Source organism: Lynx canadensis, chromosome B2 (assembly GCF_007474595.2).
Source record: "Lynx canadensis isolate LIC74 chromosome B2, mLynCan4.pri.v2, whole genome shotgun sequence".
Lineage (NCBI taxonomy): Eukaryota > Metazoa > Chordata > Mammalia > Carnivora > Felidae > Lynx > Lynx canadensis.
In genome coordinates, this window is record NC_044307.1 from 137366782 (window position 1) to 137392416 (window position 25635).

Here is a 25635-nt window from a genome sequence, read left to right on the forward strand (position 1 = left end):
GCCCAAACTCCTTGCTGAGGTTCCTCTTTGTCAACTCTCACTTCATTTCATCAGTCCTTGCTTTATTGGATTTCTCTGCCCCATTTGGCACTATTAATCCATCTACCTTCTGAAAGCTTTCTACTTCTTTAAAACTTTTTACTTCTCCGTTTCCTTGGTTCTTCCAGAACTGACTGTTCATTCTCACATTTCTTTCTGAGGTATGTTTCCTCTATGAAATTTTTATAGGTTGGAGTAATTGTGTTCTTCTGCTCTTCTCATTCTACATATTCTTTTTTTTTTAAATGTTTTATTTATTGTTGAGAGAGACAGAGCGTGAGTGGGGGAAGGGCAGAGAGAGAGGGAGACACAGAATCTGAAGCAGGCTCCAGGCTCCGAGCTGTCAGCACAGGGACTGATGTGGGGCTCAAACCCATGAAGCATGAGATCATGACCTGAGCCGAAGTCAGATGTTAAACCTACTGAGCCACCCAGGCGCCCCTTATTCTACGCATTCTTAAAAAGGAGTATTGAATATAGAATGGCATCCTTAAATTAGAGTCAAGTTGTAAAAATTGATATCAAGGGTTACATGGTAACAATGACATGAAAATGTGAATTGCTATCTTTCTATACATGTTCAGAGTTGTTCGTCAGTTCATTCGAGTTTCAAATGCCCCAGCTGCTTTATACTTTGTCTCTATTTCCTAAGGCTTCTTAGTGTGTCTAGAATTAGAATGAGCATTGGTCTCTAATGGTTCTGCATTAATTTTGAATCCCTGAAAAAAATGAATAAATCTATTAGAAACCACTTAATTTCATTTTGTCATTTTCTAGATAATATATTCTGGTGTAGGCAGTCCATTTTTTAAGCAAGTTTGCAATAAACAATTTCCCGTCAAGGTTAATATAATAGGCAAACACCTTTTGCTGCAACAGCTGGCAAGAGGTAATGAAAGATTAGCTTACATTATGATTCATTATTTCAAAATGTCAGAATAAAGTGGATCTTCTGCATCCCCCAAGCCTCTTATTCTTTGGAAGAGGGTACATGTTTTGCTTTTCTAATGTTAATAGATTCACTGTTTTTTATTTTCTCCTATTTTTTTTTTTTCCAGGCCAAATTCAGATAATCGGCGCCAGAGTGGCCGAGAGAGATTGTCCAGTACTGGTGATAAGGGAAGCATGGCCATGGAGTCTGCCAAGGAGACCCGCTACTGTGCAGTATGCAATGACTATGCCTCAGGCTACCATTATGGAGTATGGTCCTGTGAGGGCTGTAAGGCCTTCTTCAAGAGAAGTATTCAAGGTAATAGTGTGTTAAAAGCGACCTATTCCACTTTTAATCCTGAGGGGGGGAAGCCACTGAAGAAGGAAGGCATAAGAGCAGCCATTTGTCGAAGAACACTAATACCTAGTAGGTCCACTAGTATCTCTGGTAGAAAGATAGTGGAAAAAAAGTTCTCAGGAGAAAGAGTTGACAAAGACCAGGACAGTTGTGGCTGAGTAATTACGCTTCCTCCATTTGGCAAGATCCAAGCAGTCTTGAGCAACCCTACGGGAAGAGGACTCCAGTAGCTGGGTATTGATATGTTTGTGCCCTGATGAGGGAAGGGCAGGTGGATATTCATGTGTTGTAGGCAACTAAGCTTATAGGATACTGTGTAATGTTAATTGTCTGTACATGATTACCTTTCCACCTTGGCTGTGTCCAGACATGTGTTCTGTTCTGATCTTTGCTCCGGACCAATTCTAATTTAACTTGTTCTTCTCTCGCTTTTCTTCCATCTCTTTGTTGTCTCAGTGGATGAAATGACCTTTTGCTAAAATGAGAAGACACAATAGCTGTGACTTGTAATAGGGGGGCATATTATCTGTATAAGCAGTTATTAAGTACTTACTTGTTACATTTCATTCACCTGTCTGCTTGATCCTTTTCTTGTATATGGTTTATCAAGTACAGCTTCTCCTTTATACTGCCAGCTACAATTTATTTCTACTCCAAGAGTGTCTATATTATTGTATTTTAGAGTATGCCCTGGGGGGAATACCATTCATTTTTACTACTGAAAATATCTATGCTAAATTTCCTTTGTCTGACAGGAATAGCAATCTGATAGGAGTTTAGGTTAGCTGAATAAACTTTGTCTTGGTCCATTTTAAAAGCAGTTTTTTGACAGTTATTATTTTCAACATCTTTTAGAAATCTTCTGTAATACTTGGACTTTTTTTGTTGGATTTCTTAATAAAATTAATGATATTCTCTGATAGTAAATTTTTGTTTATATATATATTACATATATATATATATATATGTATCCACACAAAGATATATATAAATAAATACACACACACATGTATACCTATATCTATGTGTTCAAGCAACATAGATTATTTAATTTTACCAACTGATACTATATTTTTAAAAATTTTAATGTTTATTTTTGAGAGAGAGAGAGAGAGAGAGGATCAGAAGCAGGCTCCAGGCTCCGTGCTGTCAGCACAGCCCAATGCGGGGCTCGAACTCACGGACCGCAAAATTGTGACCCAAGCTAAAGTAGGATGCCCAACTGACCTAGCCACCCTGGCGCCCCAGCGATACTATCTTAATTTAGAAAAATGTTATTTCTGTTTTGGTTTTGGTTAGCATAAGCCCATAAAGGTCTTTCGACAGCCATCTTCAATTGTGATATTAATGTTTATTTGCTTTTGTAAATTCTAAACTAGCATTATTTTCATCAAACATTTAATTTGGTGTTGACAAATTATCTGACAGGGGTAGGTTTAGTGAACAGGTTCAACTACAAATTTGGGCAAGTCACTTATCTGAAACTGAGTTCTCTCATCTGTAAAAACGATTTAGAGCAGCGTTCAGTAATTTTTTTTTTTTTTTTTGTGAAAGGTCAGAGAGTAACTATTTTAGGCTTTGCATATAGACTTTGTTGCAGCTACTCAACTCTGACATTGTGGCCTATAAGGGGCCATAGACAATATATAAATAAATAGGTGTGCACCAATAAAACTTTGTATGCAAAAACAGACCAGAACTGACCAGAAATGACCTGTGAGCCATAATTTGCTGACCCTTGATTTAATGTATGGAAAGGGAATAGATTGTTTCTAAATCTGAAGTTTTGACTATTCATGTTTACTAAAAACTTACTTTGTACCTGTGTTAGTTGTTCTGAGGGAAATCAAAATATGTGTAAAACATAATCCATAATCCTACAAGATTTGGAGTTTATTTGGGAAATTTATTTGGGGAGGCAAAGGTACTTGTTTTATGATATGATTAAAGTAAGTCAGTATAGGTAAAGTGCTATTATATGATAAAGATAAGGAAAATAATAGATGAATATAAGAAAAGAAATGTTTTAGTTATAAAAATCAAATTATTAAGATTAAAGATAGAAATGACCTTTCTTCAAGGAATAATAGCAACATTCTCACAAATTATTTTCATCCTTTTGTTCTGCTTTGAAGAGTGAACTATATAACTTCACATCAAACTTAGTATTGTCTCTAAGCATTAAGGCATCAGAACAAAAAACACAGAAAAGAGGAAGATACACTTGTAAAAAAGTAGTGAAGGAAATGTGAGCTAATAAAAATAAATGTTTTATTGGTATGGCTTTATCTTAAGTTCAAATATTTAAAAAAATTCTGCTTGCTTTTTGATGGTTAAAATACATGTCTCATTTCCATCTTGTATACACAGACTAAATAGTAGGATTTCATTGTAATATAAATTATACTATATAAAATTGTACTATGTATAAATTGTATAAAGTACAATTTCTACCTGGCTTCAAAAACTTCATGGTATGAAATCACTTAAATAAGGTCTATTAAGTGAGATGAATATTGAATCCACTTCAATATTCTGGAAGAAGCATAGATTTGAAGCAGAGATATTAACTTTTAGAGATAGGGAGGACCTTAAAATGATTAAATTTATTTATTCATTTATTTGTTGATTACCTTTACTAAGCACAACACTGTACAAGGCCCTGGAGACACAATTATAGGAAAGACATGGTCCTTATTCTCATAGACCTTAAAAAGTAATGGGAGTGTTGGACAAATAAATTGGCAACCAAATTACAGTGTGAAAAGCGCCAAGATGAGGGTGAGTGCAGGGTGTTACAAGAGTCCAAACTTGTCTCAGTGCTGGTGGGTGTGAGTCAGGCTCTGAGGATGTTTCTTGATTTAAAATTAAGTCTGGAGGATGAGGCAAGTGAGCAAAATGAAGAAAGATGGGATGGGTGTTCACTTACAGGAATGAGCATATGAGCAAAGACCAGGAGGTGAAATGGAGTTTGGGGAGTTCTGTGAATAGTTATTAATAAAATTGACCCTTAGATTAAACAAAGACGTTCTTGAGCCATGTATATATTCTTAGGTTATGTAGAAACCAAGTAGTTTATTTCCTTTTTACTTGAGTAGCATTTCTATGTATTTGATGTGTTTGTTCATATAAGAGGGAATACAAGAGCACGTTTAGTGATTTCTTGTCCCATTTTCTCATGATAGTCTTGATAACTTGCAACTAAAGTTTTACTGAACTTCTTTGGCTCTTTATAAGTCACACTGCCCCTCAAACCTATTTAAGGACAGTGAAGGGTCTGACATGCAGGTAGAAACTTCTGAAGATGCTGTAGCTGTCCCTGTTTTTCTTGTTACTTAAGAAAAGAGCTAGAAACGAGTATCCATCAGATTGCTCTAGTGCTCTAAGTGTTTTCGTTGAAGAGGTACAGTGTTTGATTTGAAAGCATACAAATTTTCATCCACTACTTAGTGTATAAACTTGATTACTCAAGAAATTGAGTAATGGCCTTCAGTTAAACATACTGTTTTTTTTTTTTTTTTTTTTAAAGAAAAGTCAGAGACACTATTTAAGGAAGGGGTGAATGGAATATTATATGGAACTTGTTAATCATTGCAGGTGATGAATCAGTGTTTCTTAAGATGTATTGTAAGCAGAGACTTTGGATGAGTTATATAAGCAGATGTGATGATTGGTTCAACAGCCAGGTACTACTTTTGAGTATTGTTTTGAGGAAAAAGGACTCCCCTGAACTCACTTCTTCCCTGACACTATCATTTCAAATGGTCATGAGGTACAGTGGAATCCCAAGTCTATCTGTACACCATTAGCTATGCTACCACTTCATGTTATCTCGCTAATGTGTATATAGAAGATGGTGACCATTAGATCAAACAGACATGGTCCAGGCAGGTGTTGGATTAAAGGTGAGGTAAGATCCTAAGGACATCAGGGTGATACCAGGGTGGAGTCTGGTTATGGTTCAAGACAGTGGGGTCTTGGGTCCCACAAGGATAACTGAGAAGCTTTATCTATCAGGCCTTAGAAAGCACTGGGGGGGGCGGGGGGGGGGGAGGTTGGGAGGGGGTGGTGAGACATTCCAGCACCCTGGATAGCTCCTTCAACAGCAGCTGAGGATATGCAGAGACTTTCTGAAGACCTTCAGTCCACTTAGTTGGGTCCATCCACTTTGTAGAGCTGTATTAAAAGAGAACTTAGTTCTTTCATGCCTAGGAACTCACCCTTGTTCACCCACGCTGTATTAGTTTTTATGTTTAGTTTCCTATTTCTGGCTATCTTCCGGCTTGACATATGTACCCATGCCTGGGAAAAGTCCAGAGGATGGGGGATAAGTGGAGGCTGCTCTCTCATTATGTAACTATTTTCTCTCTGGAATCCTTTCAGAGATATGGCTCAAAGTTGAGGTCTGGCAGTATATGCACAGAAAAATACTAAATCTTTGATCTTCATATTTCACACTTGCCCCTCTACCATCTAGTCTCCATGGAACAGCAGGTGAAATCTTTTAAATATATTAATCAGGTCACGTGGTCTTGAAACTCACTGCTCTCGAAGTCCAGATTCCCTTCTATGGCTTAAAATACTCTTCACTCCCTTAGTCCTGCTTATTTCTCCTCCCCATTCACTGCAATCCAGCCACAGTGGCCTTCTTTCTCTTCCTCCAGCACACCAACTGTGTTCCTTCCTCAGGACCTCAGCATGTTTTCCCCTTTGCGTGCAACATCTGGATCTTTACTCTGCTGCTTTCTTGTCATTTGGATCTCTGCCCAAGATCGCTTTCTCAGAGAAATCTTCCCTGATTACCTTAGCCAAAGTAACCCTACAAATGTTTGCCCCTAGTTTTTTTTTTTTTTAATGTTTACTCCATTACCCTTATTTTTACTTTAAGGGCCTTAAACCCTTAATGAAGTTCTTTTATTTATTCATTTGGTTGATGATTGTCTGTACCAGGTGCTGCTTCCCCATGTTCCCACCCAAACTTGAATGTAAGTAAGCTCAGTGAAAGCTGGTTTCAGATCTGGTCTGCCCTGTGAGTTACTGTTGTACCAGTGCCTCTGGTAGTGTTGGGCACATCTCTGTTAAATAGACTATGACAAGGGGCACCTGGATGGCTCGGTCGGTTGGGCATCTGACTTCAGCTCAGGTCATGATCTCACTGCTTATGAGTTCGAGCCCCACATTGCGCTCTGTGCTGACAGCTCAGAGCCTGGAGCCCACTTTGAATTCTGTGTCTCCCTCTGTCTCTCTCTGCCCCATGCTCTGTCTCTCTCCTTCAAAAATAAATAAACATTAAAAAAAAATAAAAACAAATAGACTGTGACAAGAGGTCAAAAGAATGGTAGATAAAGACTGCTATAGGACGTCAGAGAAGGAGGAAATTTCATTCAGTAAGGCCACTAAGAGAAGCATTAATGCAAATGGTGTATTCAATATATGTCTAAAAAGAAATGAAGGATTTTCATAGACAACAAGAAGTCTGGAAAATAATTCCAGAAATGTGAAGTAGCATAAGCCAAGGAAAGCTCAGTGGAAACTGAGTAAATAAGTCTTGAGAGAACAGGGGCTTACTGTTCTCTTTCTACCTCTTTTTTTTTTTCTCTTCAGCCTTTTAAAAAATGTTTGTTTGTTTGTTTGTTTGTTTGGAGAGGGAGAGAGAACAGTGGGAAGGGGCAGAGGGTGGGGGGAGAGAGAATCCCAAGCAGGCTTTGCATTGTCAGCAGAGAGCCCACGTGGGGCTCCGTTCCACAAACCTGTGAGATGTGACCTGAGCCAAAACCAAGAGTCAAATGCTCAACTGACTGAGCCACCCAGGCATCCCTCCTTTACAGCTTTTTGGAAGTAGGCACTCCCCAGCATCTGTAATCTGTTTTCCTTTTATTTTCCCATCCTTTTTTTTTTCTCCACCCAGTTTCCTAGATAGTCTCAGGCATATCTGCTATGGGTGCTTCCCCAAAAGCCATGTTGAAGTTCTAGCCCCCAGTGTCTTAGGATGTGACGTTATTAGGAAATAAGGTCTTTGCAGATATAATTAGTTGAAGTCATATTGGCCCTTAATTGAATAGGACTAGTGTCCTTATAAGAAGAGGGACGTTTGGATACAGAGACAGGGAGGAGGATGCCATGAGCCGATGGAGAGAGAGATTGGAGTGATGTGTCTACATGCCGAAGAACACCAAAGATTGCTGGCAAAAGCCAGACGCTATGAAGAGGCAAGGCAGTGGTGTTCTCCACAGCGTTCAGAGAGTGTGTGCAGTGGAATCCCAAGTCTATCTGTACACCATTAGCTATGCTACCACTTCATGTTATCTCGCTGACAACTTGACTTCAGATTTTTAGCCTCCAGAACTGCAGGACAATACTTCATGTTGTTTTAAGTTACTCACTTGTGTTTTGTTATGGAAGCCCTAGGGAAACAATATTTAAGCCCTTAAGTGCCACAACTATGCAAATATCTCCCACAGCTAGCTCCTGCCTCCACCTTGCTTCATGTAGCAACTCCTCAAGTGTCATCACTGGACACCAGCCACCCTCCCCAGGAGTGCTGTTTGTGTCTGTTTCCCGATTGTACCCTCAGGTACCCGTACTTCAGCCCTTGCAGTCAGTCTCTTCGCCTGCTCGCTGTGCGGCACCGCCCCTGAGGTTTCCCAGCAGAACTGTTGTGTAGTCTGTTGAGACCATGTCTCTCATTCCCCCTAACTTCATCCAATTCCCGCTAACTTTCTCCAGGATCACTGCAGTCATTTGATTTTTCCTTTTGCCTTCTCTTTCACCTAAACCATTGGGTTCATTTGTTTTTCCTTCTTCCAAGCCATTGTGCACACTGCCCTTCTACTAATGTTCTTAGAGCAAATCACTAATCATGTCAATACCTTGTATATAAAGAATGCTTTAATGACTTTCCTGGCCCATGGAATAATCCTTAGGCAACCATTCAAGAATTTCCAAATCACTGTTTCTACTTTTGACTTGTTGTTACTCAAATATGAGCATTCCATTTCTTTGCTGGGAATTTCTTTCCAAACTTAACAGTAAAGTTTCTTTCTATTCTAGTCAAAAGTTACTGTGATCAAATCTTTTCTGCTGTTAATGCAGAAGTTCTCCCCTGTGGCCTTCTGTGTTACCTTGTTCCCATTGTCTGGGACTGTGAGTATTTGTGTAGATGTGTCTTTCTGTTACAGAATGTGAGCATCTCACAGGTAAGGCCCAGATCAAGGCTTAATCTTCATTATTATTATTATTATTATTATTATTATTGTTATTATTATTTTAGCATGTGCACGAGAGAAAGATCTTACGAAGGCTCCATGCTTAGTATGGAGCCCAACATGGGGCTCAATCCCATGACCCTGGGATCGTGACCTGAGCTGAAATCAAGAGTCAGAATCTCCAACTGAGCCACCCAGGCTCCCCAAGTCTTTGTTTTATAGGAGCCATTCAGTGAATAAACAAAAGTATGAAAGGAGGTTAGAATCAGTGTGTGGGCTTTAGGTAACACAAAACCATTGCATTTTTTTTTCAATAATAAGAAAGATAGGACAAAACACACTTTAATTAGGATTAACCTACCAGAGGCATATAGGAGAGACCACAGAAGGAGAAAGTGGAAACATGATGACTACGTTTGCTGGTATTCCAATAGCTTAGAATGGCTAAAAATCTTGTCTTTTGGGAATTTGTGAAATGGGGCAAAAAAGAAGTAGACTGAAAGGTATTATAATGAAAGAATCTACATTGCTTTAAGATGATTCAGCATGGGATGTCTGGGAGAGGAGGGGGTTAAAAAGTATCAGACACAGAGGAAGAATAATGGTGTCATCACCTGAGCTGAGAAGAGCAAGAGAAAGGCCAATTAGAGAGGGGTTGGGGTGAGTTCAATTCCAGACATACTGAATTTGACACGATAGCTGGGTGTCCAGGCAGAATTACCCAGCAGATGCAGAAAGTGAATCAGCACTCTGCAGACGATCCAGGGGTGGGGATTTGAATCAATTTCCTCAATTAATTTTAAAGAAACTTAGTGAAAAGAATGGTTTAACTGCTTCCTGAGGGCTGCCCATTATTAATAATGGAGAAGTAACTCCAGAAACTTCCTCTTGATTCTCATAATAATGTATTATGAGCTCCCTGCATCTTACCAAAACCTTGCAAGAAACACTCTTATTATTAAAAGTGTATGTTTGAGGCCCTTCTAAAGAGGAAAATCACAAATTAGCCCAAGAGGGCCAAATGCTGCTCTCCAGGAGCTTACAATTTAAAAAAGAACATGCTGGCTCCATCACATTAAGCTGTACAAATAGTAGACGGCAGGAACAAATATAAGCATTTTTATGATTTTCAAATAAAAAGCAGGTTTTTCCCCCCAAATTATTTATACTGTGGGAGTCCACAGACATCCTTTCTAACCCAGAGCTTGCCTAATCCTTCCATTATTTCCACTTCTCATTTTTACTCTCCATGTTGTAGTCACGTGAGGCTGAAGGGCAGAAGAATTTCACCGTGTACACATACGAGTATTATGTAATTTTCAAATGAAAGTATTTTAATGAAACTTTATGAAAGAAAGGCCTGACCCCCAGGTATTGGTAAATTTGCTAGATGTTTGGCTCCTGGTTCTCATCAGACGAAAAGAAAGGCCCCGCCCCGAGATTCAAACCCCAGAACTTCTTTCCATGTAAGAATGTCATTCTCATTACCACTTTTAGGTACTTGCTAGTCTTGATTGCCATCATATGAAATTAGATGTGTGTTCTCACCCGCACGCATGCATTGGAGGAAGGGCTCAGAAGAGCAAAATCATAGTCTTTTTTACCTGTGAAATGATAGCAGCTCGTCCTTTTTTTCCCTTTGGCCAAGTAATCTTTACCTTGGAGATAATTAAGACAAAAAGCATTTGACAAATACAATCAGTATAGAGCCCCTATTTCTTGGCAGCTCTTGTGGACACAGCTGAAGCTTTCAGAGGTCTTTAAAAACCATGGCAACAAATGCCTTTGAAGGGTAAGCAAAGGTTCCAAATGTTTTTAATCGCTGGTGTTTTTTATGTTACCGCTTCAAGCGTTCCTCTTCATTTTTTGTTCATCTGATTGAAATTAAATTTCCAATTTCCCTACTAAGTGGTTCTGTCCTGGTGATGGCATCGACGATTTCCATTAAAGTGGTAGACTTTGTGCCCGTATATAGTGGTTAAGCATATCAACAATGCCAGTAGAAAGCCTTACTTACGAGTGGCAATAATTTCACGCAAAATTATACATAGCCTTTAATTGGCACATTTTCAGAGGGCATCAACTACCCCTCAAAATTACGTGCTCATATTGTTCTTATAAAACCTACCAATGGTGGCCCATGGCCCAATCCTGCCCGAATTTCTTTCCTTCATAGAAAGCTGCTGTCAATACCTTTAAAATGCTCTATCCTTTTAAAGAGCATGGCCTGTTTTCCTGATGCTCAGAGAAAAGTATACTTTGAGTGTAGGCTGCTCATTTCTGAACAATATATTCTACTTTACTATTTCAGGTCTGTATATACAGGTTATACTATAACCTGCCTTTTGACGGAAAAATAACATTCAAGAAGAATCTATTTCATAAATCTATCATTTACTTGGTAAAACTTTTTCTTGTTGTTAATTCTCTGCTCATGTGCAAATTATGGAGCAGATTTGATATTTTTGAAGGGAAGAACTGCTTTCCTTGAGAGAGAATAGAGCGGGGAAAATATACCTCTTATTTCTCCCCACATTTTCATCTTCCTCTCGCTGGTAGAAAGAGATTTCATGTCTTCAGTTGCTAAGAAATAAAGGATCAAAGAAGAAAACAATTTAATTGTCGGGGAGCCTGGGTGGCTCACTCGGTTAAGCGGCTGACTTCAGCTCAGGTCATTATTTCTTGGTTCACCAGTTCGAGCCCCGCATTAGGCTCTGTGCTGATAGGTCAGAGCCTGGAGTCTGCTTCCGATTCTGCGTTTCCATCTCCGTCTCTGCCCCTCCATGCTCACACTCTGTCTCTCTCTCTCTTTATCAAAAATAAATTAAAAAATTAAAAAAAGAGGAAAATAATTCAATTGTTAACTATAATGTCTCTCTACAATAGGTAGTATTCTGTTTTCTTTGAGAAAGAGTATACAGATTTAAAATTTTATCCAAATGAGCATCATTTTTATCTGATTCATTTGGCAGTTTCAGAATCATGTGTCATGTATTAGGAAATATGGAGTGAATGGGTGGCTAGATTACATTTATAAATATGAATTTTTTGGTAATTGAAATCTAAACACAATGCCCTGGAAGAATGGCTACACCACTTTAGTGTATCTCATTAAGTGCACAATATTTTCCTTATACACCAGGGAAAATAAATTATGGTTTGTAAGATAATAGAAATTCATGATTGTTTTGTTCCTTTGACATGTTCAAGTTACTAATAAGGGGATTCACTTGAAAATTATGTAAAAGTGCATTTGCCACTTCTATTAACCAGGGCCATGGTGGTACGTTATTGTCACCATAACAATGGTCTTCTCTTTTATTTTTATTTTTTAAGTTTGTATTTATTTATTTTGAGAGTATGTGTGCTTATGAGCTGGGGAGGGGCAGAGAGAGGGAGGGAGAGAGCCTGATGCAGGACTTGACCTCATGAACCGGCAGATCATGACTTGAGCTGAAATCAGGAGTCAGACGCTGAACCTGTTGAGCCCCCAGGTGCCTCGTTTTGTTTTGTTTTGTTTTGGTTTTGATTGCTAAGATGCCAGTCACTCCAAGTACGCCTTCCCACTGCAGAGTAGCCCTGTCTACCCTCTACCTCGTGCACAATCCCTTGCACTGGCTTCTGTGTTTATTTATTTGTTTATATATTTTTTCTGTGTTTATTAAGTTAATTTGCAATATGGCTTCACCAGACCCTCGTGGGATTTGTGTGTCTTCACCTGTGGTTTCTGGCACATGTCATTCTCTTCCCTTTTCACCGCCTGACCTTCTAAGGACTGTGGTCTCTCTTTTACTTGACTCAGTCCTTGTTTTTTCCTTCCCGTACTCTTCCCAGCACACCTGTACGCACCCACAGACCTCCCTGCTCACGTTCCTCACAAGTGCAAAAACATTTAAGCCAGAGACCCTGAAATCCTTGGAAGGATTCAGCTTGTGCACAAAGGGAAAGGTTGTGAAATATATATTACACCACAGAAGAGCTCAACTCTGCACTGCCAGAGACGTCTCAAAATAGGATACAGGGACAGAAGAGTATTTCGGAAGATAATGTTATGAGTTGAGAGGAGGGAGCAGACACTGTTCTGGAGCAAACTCGAAGACGTTGTGGAGGAGATGGTGCTTAAAGTGGTATCTGTCCCAGGGCACCTGAGTGGCTCAGTCGGTTAAGCCCCCGACTTCAGCTCGGTCATGATCTTACAGTTCACGAGTTTGAGCCCCGCGTCGGGCTCTGTGCTGACAGCTCAGAGCCTGGAACCTTTTTCTGATTCTGTGTGTCTCTCTGTCCCTCCCCCACTTGTGCTCTCTCTCTCTCTCTCTCTCTGTCTCTTTCAAAAATAAATAAAAACATTAAAAAATAAATAAATAAATAAAAAGAAGAAAGTGGTATCAGTCCTGAGGACCAGGCAGGGAATTCTGCCTCGTTGTAAGCGTGCCATGATTTGCTGTGATTGGATCCTCCCTTTTGCACCTTCAATGCTGTAGAGTGTTATGTAGTGTTTTAGAAGAGCATGGGTGTTTTGCTATTTGTAACCTATTAAAAATGTTTTTTTTTTAAATGTTTGTTTATTTTTGAGAGAGAGACAGAGTGTGAGCAGGAGAGGGACAGAGAGAGAGACACACACAGAATCTGAAGCAGGCTCCAGGCTCCCAGCCGTGAGCACAAAGCCTGACGTGAGGCTCAAACCCACGAACTGTGAGATAAGAACCTGAGCTGAAGTAGGACGCTCAGCCAACTGAGCCACCCAGGCGTCCCACTATGTGTAATATGTTTTAAAAACATAATTCCACGTGTATATCTGCATCCCTATTATTAGCAGTGTCTAGAAGTTGATAATACTTTACTCATTTGCAACATGTGAGTAATGTTGTATTTCAGCTTATTTTTGAAGTTTGACATGAGTGATGTTAATAAATATCTAAAGATGTTCCTCTGTAGTAATAATAACGCAGCTGTTTTGGAGATAAATACATTTGATATTTGATGTGGAAGAAAACAGTTTTTCCCAAGCTAAGATGTATTTAGGATGCTCAACATAGACTTCATAATTGTTTTTTATTTATTTTGAGAGAAAGAGAGACAGAGAGAGAGAGAGAGAGAGAGAGAGAGAGAGAGAGAGAGAGGATGAGTGGGGGAGGGGCAGAGAGAGAGAGAGAGAGGGAGAGAAAGAGAATCTTAAGCAGGCTCCAGGCTCAGTGTGGAGCCTGACGCAGGGCTTGATCCCACAACCCTGGGACCGTGACCTGAGCTGAAATCAATAGTCAGATGTTCAACCAGCTGAGCCACTCAGGTGCCCCTGACTTCATAATTTTTATGTTTGCAACTTTCTTGATATTTTTCGTGGTTTTAGCTTTATGAGATATCTATGAAAATGGCCAGAGACTTCTGCTTTCAAGAATTGACATAAACGTTCCCATAATGTGAACCATTAGTAAGTGATAAACTTAGATACATCCTTCAATTTTTAAAAGCATGGCAGTAAACCTGATCTTGGAGAAGGAAGAAAATGGTTTGGTTAGTTTTTATCAATTGTGTATAGGATGTTTGAAAGACTTCATTTCCCCTCCTTCCATCCTTTCTACAGTAATTTATCTTAGCAGTTGGTGTGAACGCATGAGATGACAGAAGTATATGAACCTAGATCCCCAAAATGGGCTTTTTTCCATTCTGCTGCCTGTTTGCCAGTGTTCCTCCCTGAAGTTTTGTAAATCCAGGGGAAGGACAGGAGGAGCAAAGTGCATGCTGGCTTGGGTTTGGGGCTGAGGGACCCTCCTCCTTTTTTCTTGCTCTTCTTCTCACATCTACTTACTGAACCAATTAAGGCCATCAGAGTCACAATACCTGAGTTTGAACCCACTTTTCCTAAAGATACAAGTACTGTTAAAAGTCTTATGGACCATTCTTTGCTCATAAAATACTTCTTAGGTGGCCACTTTTTCTGAATACAAGACAGGAGAAAGAGCTTGAGTGAAAGATTTCTTGTAAACACTTCTTTTGTGTGTGAATACATACACATGTATACACACATAGGTACATACATAAATATGCATATTCACATATATATATAGAGAGAGGGAAAGAAGTATGTAAAAACTTTGGAGATACCTACTATAGAATATTAACTGTGACTCTCTGAGTGATAGGATTATAGCTAAATTTTATTTTTTTGCTCATCTACTATTTTTTTCTACAATAAGCCTCTTTACTTAATAAAAATATTATGTTAAAAATCCATGCTGCGGGGCACCTGGGTGGCTCAGGCGGTTGAGCATCCGACTTCGGCTCAGGTCATAATCTCGTGGTTCATGAGTTCGAGCCCCACGTTGGGCTCTGTGCTGACATCTCAGAGCCTGGAGCCCACTTCGGATTCTGTGCCTCCCTCTCTCTCTGCCCCAACTCACTTGCATTCTGTCTCTGTCTCTCTCAAAAATAAATAAACTTTAGAAAAAAAATGCATGTTGCAATTGATGAACTGATTTCCTTAGTAGAGAAAGATTGTTACGTATCCTACAAGTCTTCATACTTTATTTTCAATGTCTTTATTCTTTGTTTGCAAGAGGACAAGTTTGCACTGAAGTGCAGCTTTCATTTTATCATTCATGACCCCAAGTGAAATTGCATCAGGTGAACATTAGGTAGCTGAGGTCAACAAAATATCATTTCTTCTGGATTGTTGAGAAGTTATGACAAAGGAAGAGAAAGAAAGGACTTGTGTCCATGATAACAACAGGGATCTAGGTCTTTGCAGCAGCTGGCCTGACCAGCAAGGATGAAATATTGGAGTCATGCAGCCAAACAGTGACTGTGTCCTCTAACCATACATCCTGGAGAGCAGGACCCAGCCTCCGGGCGGGGCTGGGTGTTATCACTTGTTGACTGCAGTTGCACAGTAACAGAAAAACCTTCCTGAAATGAGGAATGGCAATTGCAAGAGCCCAGGGGTAGGGGCTCTTAACTTCCTTTTCATATTTCTCAAGTCCTACTACCTTCGAAAGGCTTCCTTGTATTTCCAAAGGATGTCCTCAAAGTCTTAAAATGTAGTCATTCAAGAGAATTAGGATTAGTAAGAGTTTTTCCCCCTTTGATTTGAATATGGCAGTACAGCCATTGAAATTCATCAAGTTTTGAGTTGGAATGTGGCTTTTATCCCTTGGTGTCTTAGCTTTGTGTTTAAGGCACTAGACTATGTATGCATTAGAAGAGCACTGCCAAGGCCTTTCAAGAACAAGGAACACTTTGAAAGGGGATAAAATTTGAAGACTTGCACACGACAGTGGTTATACTGTTCCTCAGCGTTCCCTAATTGAGAAAAGGCATTTTGACAAACTTTCACACAAGGAGTGGGGCTTTCCAATGCATTTGCATCGTCTGTTTGCCATAAAGCCCGCACACATTTGAATGGACGACATTTGTTAAATCAGTCTGGGGACAGCGCTTGCTCCTTACCTTAACAGTCTGCCCTTTGCCATTAACTCCATGCCAGTGGCATGGGGAACAACTGATGAAATGAACCCTAGCAATTCATTCTGCTCCCACTTCTTGATTTAGAAATTTTGTATATTTTTTATTATGAAAGTAGTTGGATTAAAAAAAAGTCACCTCGGGGAGCCTGGCTGGCCCAGTCAGTTAAACATCCGACTTCGGCTCAGGTCACGATCTCGCGGTTTTTGAGTTCGAGACCCGCGTCCGGCTCTGTGCTCAGAGCTCAGAGCCTGGAGCCTGCTTCAGATTCTGTGTCTCCCTCTCTTTCTGCCCCTTCCCTGCTCATGCTCTGTCTGTCTCTATCTCAAAAAGAAATAAACATTAAAAAAAAATTAAAAAAAAAAAAAAAGAAAGTCACCTTGAAGTAGCTGGAAAAATTGAAAGCAAAGAGTATTTTTGCCCGTTACCTTTGACTGCGGTGGACTAATCACTGTAATGATTCTGTTTTGTTTCTTTGTTACAAAAAAAATAATAATAACTCTATACCTTTAAGGAGACTTTGCGATAGAAAACTCCCCAGTGACAAGGAGCTGACCCTCTGTATTTTGGGATAAACGATCTGAAGTCCCAGGGAGTTCTGAGCTTTGCATCCGCTCCTGGCTACCCTAGTTCAGGGTCAGTAGTGCAAATGTAGAGGGTCTTCTCTGCACTAATGTGCCCCGAGGAGAAGCTGTTTCTTTTTGCCTTGGGGCAGAGAGAATATTTTGTTGCCTTAACTCTGAGAAATATCCAGAATGTCTTAGTGATTTTCTTTTTTAGAGATATTAAATTTTCTCACTTGACTCTCATAATGCTGGAGCTTCTTTATCCAAATTAAGTTTAGTTTTTGAGGCTATTCTCTTTTAAAGCTCTTCATTTTCACCTCCTTGAGAAGGCAGCTCTTTTAAAATACTCCTGCTGCTATTAGATTAGCCCCCTTTTCTCTTGCATAGTCTGCGGGTGCACAGTGAAAGCTGTCAGAGCCAAGGAACCAATGACATAGGCAAGGTGAGAGGTAAAGAAAGTTGGATGTGACTGGGAGCAGGAGAGGAGTGTGGGATGTGCAGCCTGGCAGCTGATGGGGGTCCTGCTTCTGAGGGGGGGGACTGCTGTGCTGGAGGAGAGGCAGCAGCCGATTTGGAAGTAGACCTGGCAATGGATCACAACAGACTGGATTTTGAGGGAGGAGAGGGGGATAATACTGAGATGGTGGGTCGAGGATGCTTGAATTAAAGAAAATTTTTTTTTCAATGTTTGTTTATTTGAGAGAGAGAGAAAGACAGAGTGCGAGCGGGCAGAAAGAGGGGAAGACACAGAACTGGAGGCAGGCTCCAGGCTCTGAGCTGCCAGCACAGAGCCTGATGCGGGGCTCGAACTCACAGACCGCGAGATCATGCTCTGAGCCGAAGTCGGCTGCTTACCCAACTGAGCCACCCAGGTGCCCCTTGAGGTTTTTTTTTTTTTTTTTCTTTTAATGATGCATTTTGATGACTGAGCAATGAGCCTGGGAGTTGAATTTGAGATGGGTCCTGGCCCTCCACCCTGCTTCTTGACCCATTCCTGTTTGTTTTTAGTATCTTCTCTGTGAATTGACATATTACTTTCAATTGATTCACCCCCCCCCCCCCCCCCCAAGGAGTTTAGCTCTGTATTTTAAGTAGAAACAAGATCTCTCACACCTGGCCTCTGTCCCATTTAGGACCGCCCTTTTGCTTAAAGCTATAACTGAATTAGGGATTGCTGTGATTTATGGTTCGTGGTATGCGTCGTTTAAGTACTTAATAGTATATTTAAAGTGAAAGGAATGGAAATTAAAGACCGAGTCATTTACCAAGAAATAACGGGTGAGATTGATTTATTTCTGCAAGACTTAGTGGAGATTTGTTCCTTTCTTCAAAATCGGCTTTGTTTCCATTACCAATTAAGTGGAGTGAACTGTTATAAAAAGGTGAGTGAGTCAGGCTGTGGGAGCATTCTTCCAAGAAAATCTTACAGGAGCAGTCACTGTGGGGCTGTTTTGTACCTGGTGATATGGCAGTAAATTCAGAAGGGGTCAGAAAAATAGGGCTTGCTCTTCATTAAGTCTTACTTTTTCCTTCTTTCACCTATGTTTTTCGACTTTCATGACATACAAAATAGCATATTAGAAGAGCTATTTTATTTTATTTTATTTTACTTTACTTTACTTTATTTTAGAGAGAGCATGAGCAGGGGAGAGGGGCAGAGGGAGAGAGAGGGAGAATCCCAAGCAGGCTCAATGCTCAGTGCAGAGCCTGACGTGGGGCTCCATCCCATGACCTTGAGATCATAACCTGAGTCAAAATCAAGAGTCAGATGCTCAACTGACTGAGCCACCCAGACGCCCCTAGTAGGACGATTCTTTACCTCCGTGTATTTTCACATTTTTAATCTGGGTCCTAGTTTGTCACAATTTATAAAGGAAAGCTAATAAAAATGATTATCACATGAGACTTTGCTGTACAATTATAAATTGCCGTAAAAATATTAGTCATCATTATTATGGTTTATCAGCTCTGAAGTCTTAGCAAAATTATTTCATGCATTAGGTAGATCTCCTCATTTTAAGTGACCAAATGTAAGTTCAAACTAAGCTTGGGGGTGGGGGTCAAAGAATAAGTTTTGGTGGAAGAATATTTGATATTCTTTGATAACCAGAGAATACGTTTTGGTTACCAGCAATTGTGGCAGGGATACAGCCAGACCTCCATGACCGTGAGCCTGTCAGGACTCCAGCCTTGCCTCTGCTCCACTGTGTGCCAGTTTTGTGCCCTCCACCAACTTCCGTTTTCCCTAAGGAGGGAAGCAGGGCTGGAGGCAGCTGCCAAGCCTCACATCCTGTGACCCTCTTCTAGTTAGCAGATAATAGGGAGTGGAAGGGCTCTGATTGGCTCATCTCTGGTCAGGGACACACCTTTTCCAGAGAAAAGGATAGCATCATGAGCCAGACCCCCCTGGTTTTTACCTGATGTCTCCGAACTTCCATCTCCTTGATGATAAATGACACAGTGATTTCTACCTTGCTGGACGGATGCAGTGGTTAGAGATTATGCTTAATCTGTAAAGAGTCCTCACCATCATGTTTTAAAAATGTTTATTTATTTTGAGAGGGAGGAGGGGCAGAGAGAGAGAGAGAGAGAGAGAGAGAGAGGAGGAGAGAGAATCCCAAGCAGGCTCCACGCTGTCAGCGCAGAGCCCGACACAGGGCTCGAATCCACGAACTGTGAGATCATGACCTGAGCTGAAATCAAGAGTGGGACACTTAACCAACTGAACCACTTAGGCACCCCAAGAGTCATCATCATTATTACCTCCAACTGGCTCTGTCAGTTTCCCCTAGGATATCTTTCTGATCTGAAGCTAAGCAGAGCAAATACCTTAACATTTCATTATTTTGCTTCTAAATCACTTGTTATCGTACTTCTTAAACATAAATTTCTTTCTCATAGCCAGCACCTGAAAATTAGTTAACATTTCCACCTCAAAACCAAAGAAAGAGAGTCATAGATTTGAAAATTTCTCTTTGGTTGTCTACCTCTTACCTATGCTCTTAAAAATTTTTTTTTAGTGTTTATTTATTTTTGAGAGGGGGGTGGGGAGAGAGAGAGACAGAGAGGATGAGCAGGGGAGGGTCAGAGAGAGAGAGGGAGACACAGAATCTGAAGCAGGCTCCAGGCTCCGAGCTGTCAGCACAGAGCCTGATGCGGGGTTAGAACTCATGAACTGTAAGACCATGACCTGAGCTGAAGTCAGATGCTCAGTCGACTGAGCCACCCAGGCACCCCACCTACGCTTCTTTATTTTAAGAATGTCAAGCTTTGGAGAGCACAAACAGTGTATCCATCCTCAGGTCTCTTAAAATATCAAGCACAAGTGTACTTTTTTTTCTAAAAGTTCCTGTTAGGCCACTTCTCTTTTATGAAAGACCTAATTAGTAATAGCTTTTATTGTAAAAGAGAAAATCCTCTTTAGATTATTTTCAGTTAGCAAAAGCACATACTAATATAGATCTTTCGTAAAAGCGATATGGCTTTAATGGAAACTTTTGGAAAGTAGCAGAGACTCTGTGTACCATATAGTCTTATGAAAAAGTTTCATAGGAATGTTCTACTTTTGGTTGGGAAGGGGTGGAAATCTATATGTGTCTTCTTGCATACAGTGGAGACTCAAAATTCCTTGACTGAATGAATTTTTTTTTCTGTTACAATACTTCTTTTTTTGAAAATTTGTATCTAGTCTTCCCTTAGAATATCCTTAAAAAAGAACAAATACAGTGTTTGACTTGCATTGTATAGAATTAGAGGTAAACACTTTTTAAATTAAAACGCACTGGATGTATAGATTATTGGGATGGACTTTATCTTATGGTTGGGGGAGTCTAAATAGCCTGTTTTAAACCTTGCCGTGTCTTTGATGGTGACACCGAAGAATATAATCTCTTTCTATGGAAGCCTTCCCAAAGAGAGCATTTTCCAAAGCTCTGCTTCCAAACTAGCCTAGAATTTTTTACTAAATGAGAAGAAAAAACAACGTCATAATAACCTTTATAATTGCCACTTCAAAATGGGAATTTGGAGTGACACCAAATTATTAATCAGTAAAAAGAGAGTAGATTTCAAAAAGGTAATTATACCAAATTTAACACCTCTTGAAATATATTCTGTTAAGTAAATATAGTCTCTCTTCCCTGTTCTTATTTGTAAGCAAGAAGGGTAATTCAGGTACCTTGAATCAGAAATCAGAGTACAGATTGGCTTAAGAGTTTGGGGCTTACTTCTGGCTACAGAAGACTTTTGTCCTTTATCTTCTTGGACAGGAGAGACAGCCACATTCTCTTTAAAGCCCAGAAAGTGAGTTCTTAGTGTACTTTAGCTTTTCTCGAAGAGGCATGTTATGACTTCCCCACATTCCTGGACAGTTAGACTGTAATTCTTGGTTGCTTAAAAAGGTGTTTGAATGTATTTTAAGGAGCTCAGATACATGGCTATTTTTCTTACAGTTTTGCTTGCTTCTTCAAGCACTAGAATAGTTTCCAGCTCTGATAGTTAGCCTTATGCTGACTGGAGTGAATTTTTTTGATATGACGAACTGTTTTGGATGATTTACACTTGACTGCATAAATGTAACCTAGCAAGTTATATGATGTGAAGAGAATTAGTTCAGGGTAAAAAAAGGATTATTTAGCTACTAAGAAAATGATAGGTTATTACAGATTGATTTGAGGGTATTGTTGTTCAGGCACTGTCCCTACAAATTAGAGCTTTGCCAATCTAGAGATTTAGTATCATTATAATAATAATGATACTAACGTTTAGGGAGTACTCGTCCTGCACCAGGCTCTTCGTTATGGGTTTTATATGCATCATCTCATTTAATCTTCCACAAAATTCTAGGAAGCCAGCTCTACAATTGCTCCCATTTTATAGGTGAGGAAAGTGGGGCTATTTAAGAACTAAAACCAGTATTGAACCCAACTAGTTGGAAGTACAGAACCCATTGTGTTCTATTAACTCCCTCAAGGATGGAATCCTTTTAATTTTTTTTTTTTTCAATGTTTATTTATTTTTGGGACAGAGAGAGAGACAGAGCATGAACGGGGGAGGGGCAGAGAGAGAGGGAGACACAGAATCGGAAACAGGCTCCAGGCTCCGAGCCATCAGCCCAGAGCCTGACGCGGGGCTCGAACTCACGGACCGCGAGATCGTGACCTGGCTGAAGTCGGACACTTAACCGACTGCGCCACCCAGGCGCCCCAAGGATGGAATCCTTTTAAATGGGACACTGGACGTGAGGAGTGCCACTATAGCTGGCTCCTTGTCTCGCTGGGTTTAAAGGCAAGGGATACAGAGTTGGCTGGGGTCAGTCCTGCCTGCCAAGGGGAATGGGGCTATTACCGTGCATTGGTAGAACCCGGGATACCCCGTGTGCCTCCTTATATCCTACCTGGCAAAGGAGAAAGGTTACTGATGACTTCCCCCCTCTATATGGAGAGGAGACCTAGGTCCCTCAGGGATAAAGGTTTGGGTCAGCGCAAAACAAGGGGAGCCAGGCCCAGCTGGGGCAGGAGGAGAGTCGCAGATTCTCAGGATGGCTTTGTGACAGGAGCAGAAACAGACTGGAGCCTCTGTCTGTGGTTGGGTGTCTGCTACTTGTTCTTTGCTGGGGTATCTGCAGATCAAAAAACACAGCTCCCACTTGGCCCTTTTCCTATTTTTTATAAAAGAAGCGTGGTAGTTTTCCCTTGCTCAACAAGGTTCTGGTGGTTAAGTTTATTACTTAGTCTGTGGGCTGCAAAGTAGGGAGAAATAACCCCTGGATGGGTGGTGGAACCAGAAAAGGAATGAAGATTGTTAATGCCAGGTTTTGGTTAGAAATTTTCAAAACACTGTTTTATTATTATTAAAAAAACCCCTAGAAATACACATGTTAAATGTTAAACAGTACAATGTGGTACATGATGGAAAGTTAAGGCCTACCTCTGGTCCTATACCCAAGTCTGTGCTTCTTCCTTTCTTGATAGGTAAACACTATTAATAGTTTCATCCCAAAATTGCACGTGCACACACACACACACACACACACACACACACACACATGCATGCACACATGTTTTGGTTATATAAGTAGCATTATACTCTACACATTATTCTGTGAATAGTTTTTCTCACTGAATAATACATGTTGGAGATTTCTCCATTATCAGTCTGTATAGGTCTCATTTTTTCAAATGGCTGTATTTTAGTCCATAGTCATTAATACATTCTGTTGGTACAAGTTTTATGGTGAATCAAATGTTTGCATATATTATCTGTCAGGGCCTCATAGCAGCCACTAAGGAAGGTGTCAAATAATCAGGAGGGATTGCCTGGTTCACCTGGGATCCCATGACACATACGCGCCTAGACTCATATACACAAGTCCAGTGCTCTGAGCCCTGTGACGTTCTCCATATATGCCTGTTATTCCTTCCGTTTAGTGCAGCAACCACAAATGGAGACAAAAACCTTAAGCAGTAAAAAAAAAAAAAAAATCACCAAACTTGAACCCTAAGAAGCCAGATAAAAAGGAAGTATATCCCCGAGGAAGGTGAGAAAAGAGAGAATGATCAAAGTTTAGAACCAGAATGGGTTCTTCTTCCCTTTCCTTTTAGAGGTGAGAACCTGGGGCCAAGAATCCAGCAGCTTAGCTTGTTCAGGACACTCAGGACATCTTCTTTCTGGAGGCTGGTTCTTGGGGTTGGGTGGAGGAGGAGACTAGATTTTTCCAGGCTCTCTTGTTTTCATTAGCTGGAATGGGGAGTGGGGGTGTGGACAAGCATATAGACGGTGGAGCCCGAACACGGTTGGGAAATGAGAAAACTCTTCTCTTCTTGGGAAATGAGAAAACTGGCTCTTCTGGGAGAATTCTCCTCATAGGGCCGTCTAGCCACCGTAGACTTGAGCTGTCTGGATCCCCAGGACGTGTGGATTTAACATATTCCCACATATTTGTTCACTGAGCGTGTAACATTCATCCGGTTCTTCTCTGGGCCGCTGGGCTCCTGCATGCAGCACGTGTGGGAGAAGCTATCCCCAACCACGAGGCCTAGAAAACACGTGAGATTATCTGTGCTACTCTGGGTTAAGTTTACCACATGAATAAGTACAAGTAAATACAAAACAGTTGTCTTTATGCACAGATGTCTTACGCAGACAACCATCGTGGGAAGGTTCATTGGCAAGACAACGAATGAACCCATTTATTTCTGCTTGTTGGGAGAAATTGTTATTGAAGCCGAGAGTGTATACTAGTCATTATTGCTAAATCTGACAGACGATCTTTTGGCTTATTTCCTCATTTTTGAAGTGGACTTAAAGATAGAAAGGGAATAACTGAGCTCATGTTAAAATGTGCTGGAGGAATCTTTTGACCATTGAAGCAGAAGCTCCTGCCTCTTCTTTCATGACTTTGATCAGGATGCCTTGGAGGAACTTTACTAGGGACTTCATTCTGGAGGGCTCCTGAAGACAGACGAAACCCCTTATTTAGTGGTTAGGTGGCCAGAAGCTTAAGGGACATTCATAGTCCACACCACATCAGATCTTTGTAAGCCCCCCCACCCCCCTTTCCCTTCTCACCTAAAGCACTGCAGTGACCTGCCCAGGAGCGGGAGGGTGGGGCAGTGAGCTTCTTAGTGGTTCCAGAAATCCAGGGCAGTAAGCACAATGGTGTTCAGGGTCTCTGAGGTTGTGCCCTCTCGCTCTGATCGCCAACCCATTTCCCTCTTACTCGCGTCCTCAGCTTTGGACAAGAACATTTTGAAATAGTTCCTACTGCTCTTGGACACCAGTGTTTGGACTTTAAATGACTCCAAGTAGGAAGAAAGCTTGGGAAACTCTCTGGAAACAATGGAACAGAGCAAAGGAGAGGGGTCTGGAGGTGAGCTGAATGCTGCCTGGCATTGAACTAGTCACACTGGTTGTCACAGCGCTCCCTTTGGTGTGATGCTTATCTATTGTCCCAGAAGGAGCAATTTCAGAAAGTCCTTTTTTGGGCTGTGGAACTGCACTTATTTGTTGAGCCTTAAGAAACATTATTGAAACTGGTTCGTTGTCTCTGGTGTATTACAATGAGATGGTGGTCACTGATTTCATTATATTTTCCTTTATTGCAGCTGTTGGTTTGGTCCTGTGCCAGGTGCTTAAAACAATTGTGGTTTCGCAGATGGTAAGCAAGGCTGGACAAGGAGAGGGATCATGTCATTGCCCCGGCTAAAATTTTTAGCAGACTGGGGTCTGACAAGGGTGAAGAACGGATTTCCTCTTCGTTTTCATTTAGAAAAAGACACTTTCCAGGACAATCATCTTTCCTAGAATTCCTTTAAATATTTTTTCTTTTAAAAATATCCTTCGATGCACATAATGTTTTTACTTCACTTAAAAAATAAAGGCAAGCTGCCCTTTGAAGGTGGCTGTTGTCACTGGTAAGACATAGAATTGACTAGCTGTAAAAATATAATTTGGGCTGCATTATGAAGGCATGGCGTTTTTATTTGCATGCCATTACATACAGATGTGGTTGTGAAATAGTTCAAATCATGGCACATTGAATGTCCTCACTGGATTTTTAGGAATGTGTTCACTGAGCCAGCCAAAGTCTGTTTCATTTTGTTTGGCTGGTTTCACTGGCTATAAATCAGAGAATATTCACTTTAATATCTGAGTCAAAATTTATTTCCAAACATAATACTGGAGTTGTTATTTTACAGAAAGTAAATTTCTTATTTATTTCCTCAATACCTTGCCTTCTACTCTCTCTCTATTATATGCTGGAATGTGCTGAAAGGTTTTCCAGGGAGATTTTGATAATATATGCCATTATCTACTGATGAATATATTTCATGGGATCAATCTCTCATATCTTTAACTTTGGGAGTCTTAGGAATCACAGGTCCTGGAAATAATTTCATTGCTGCTTCTGAAATGCCCTCTTAGTGATATGATATTGTAATTATGTTAGGGAAAAATGTTTTGATAATAGTTTAAAGTGTGACAGTATTTAGACATCTGGCTAGATAGGTATCGAGTTCTTTCCACGTCATCAGCCCTATGGTGGTGTTCCTGGAGTAAGAGGCTTTGATCATGGCCC

At 40.5% G+C, this 25635-nt stretch overlaps 1 protein-coding gene across 4 annotated transcripts in view; it reads left to right on the forward strand.

Annotated features, from left to right (window-relative positions):
* ESR1 (estrogen receptor 1) overlaps positions 1–25635 on the forward strand; it is a 281456-nt gene that overhangs the window by 43914 nt on the left and 211907 nt on the right. For 3 of the 4 annotated variants that reach the window (XM_032593265.1, XM_032593266.1, XM_030316608.1), the window contains exon 3: positions 1098–1294. In XM_032593265.1, the coding sequence (XP_032449156.1) occupies positions 1098–1294 (197 nt within the window). The remainder of the gene's footprint in view (positions 1–1097; positions 1295–25635) is intronic. The other variant, XM_030316609.1, reaches the window with a different exon arrangement.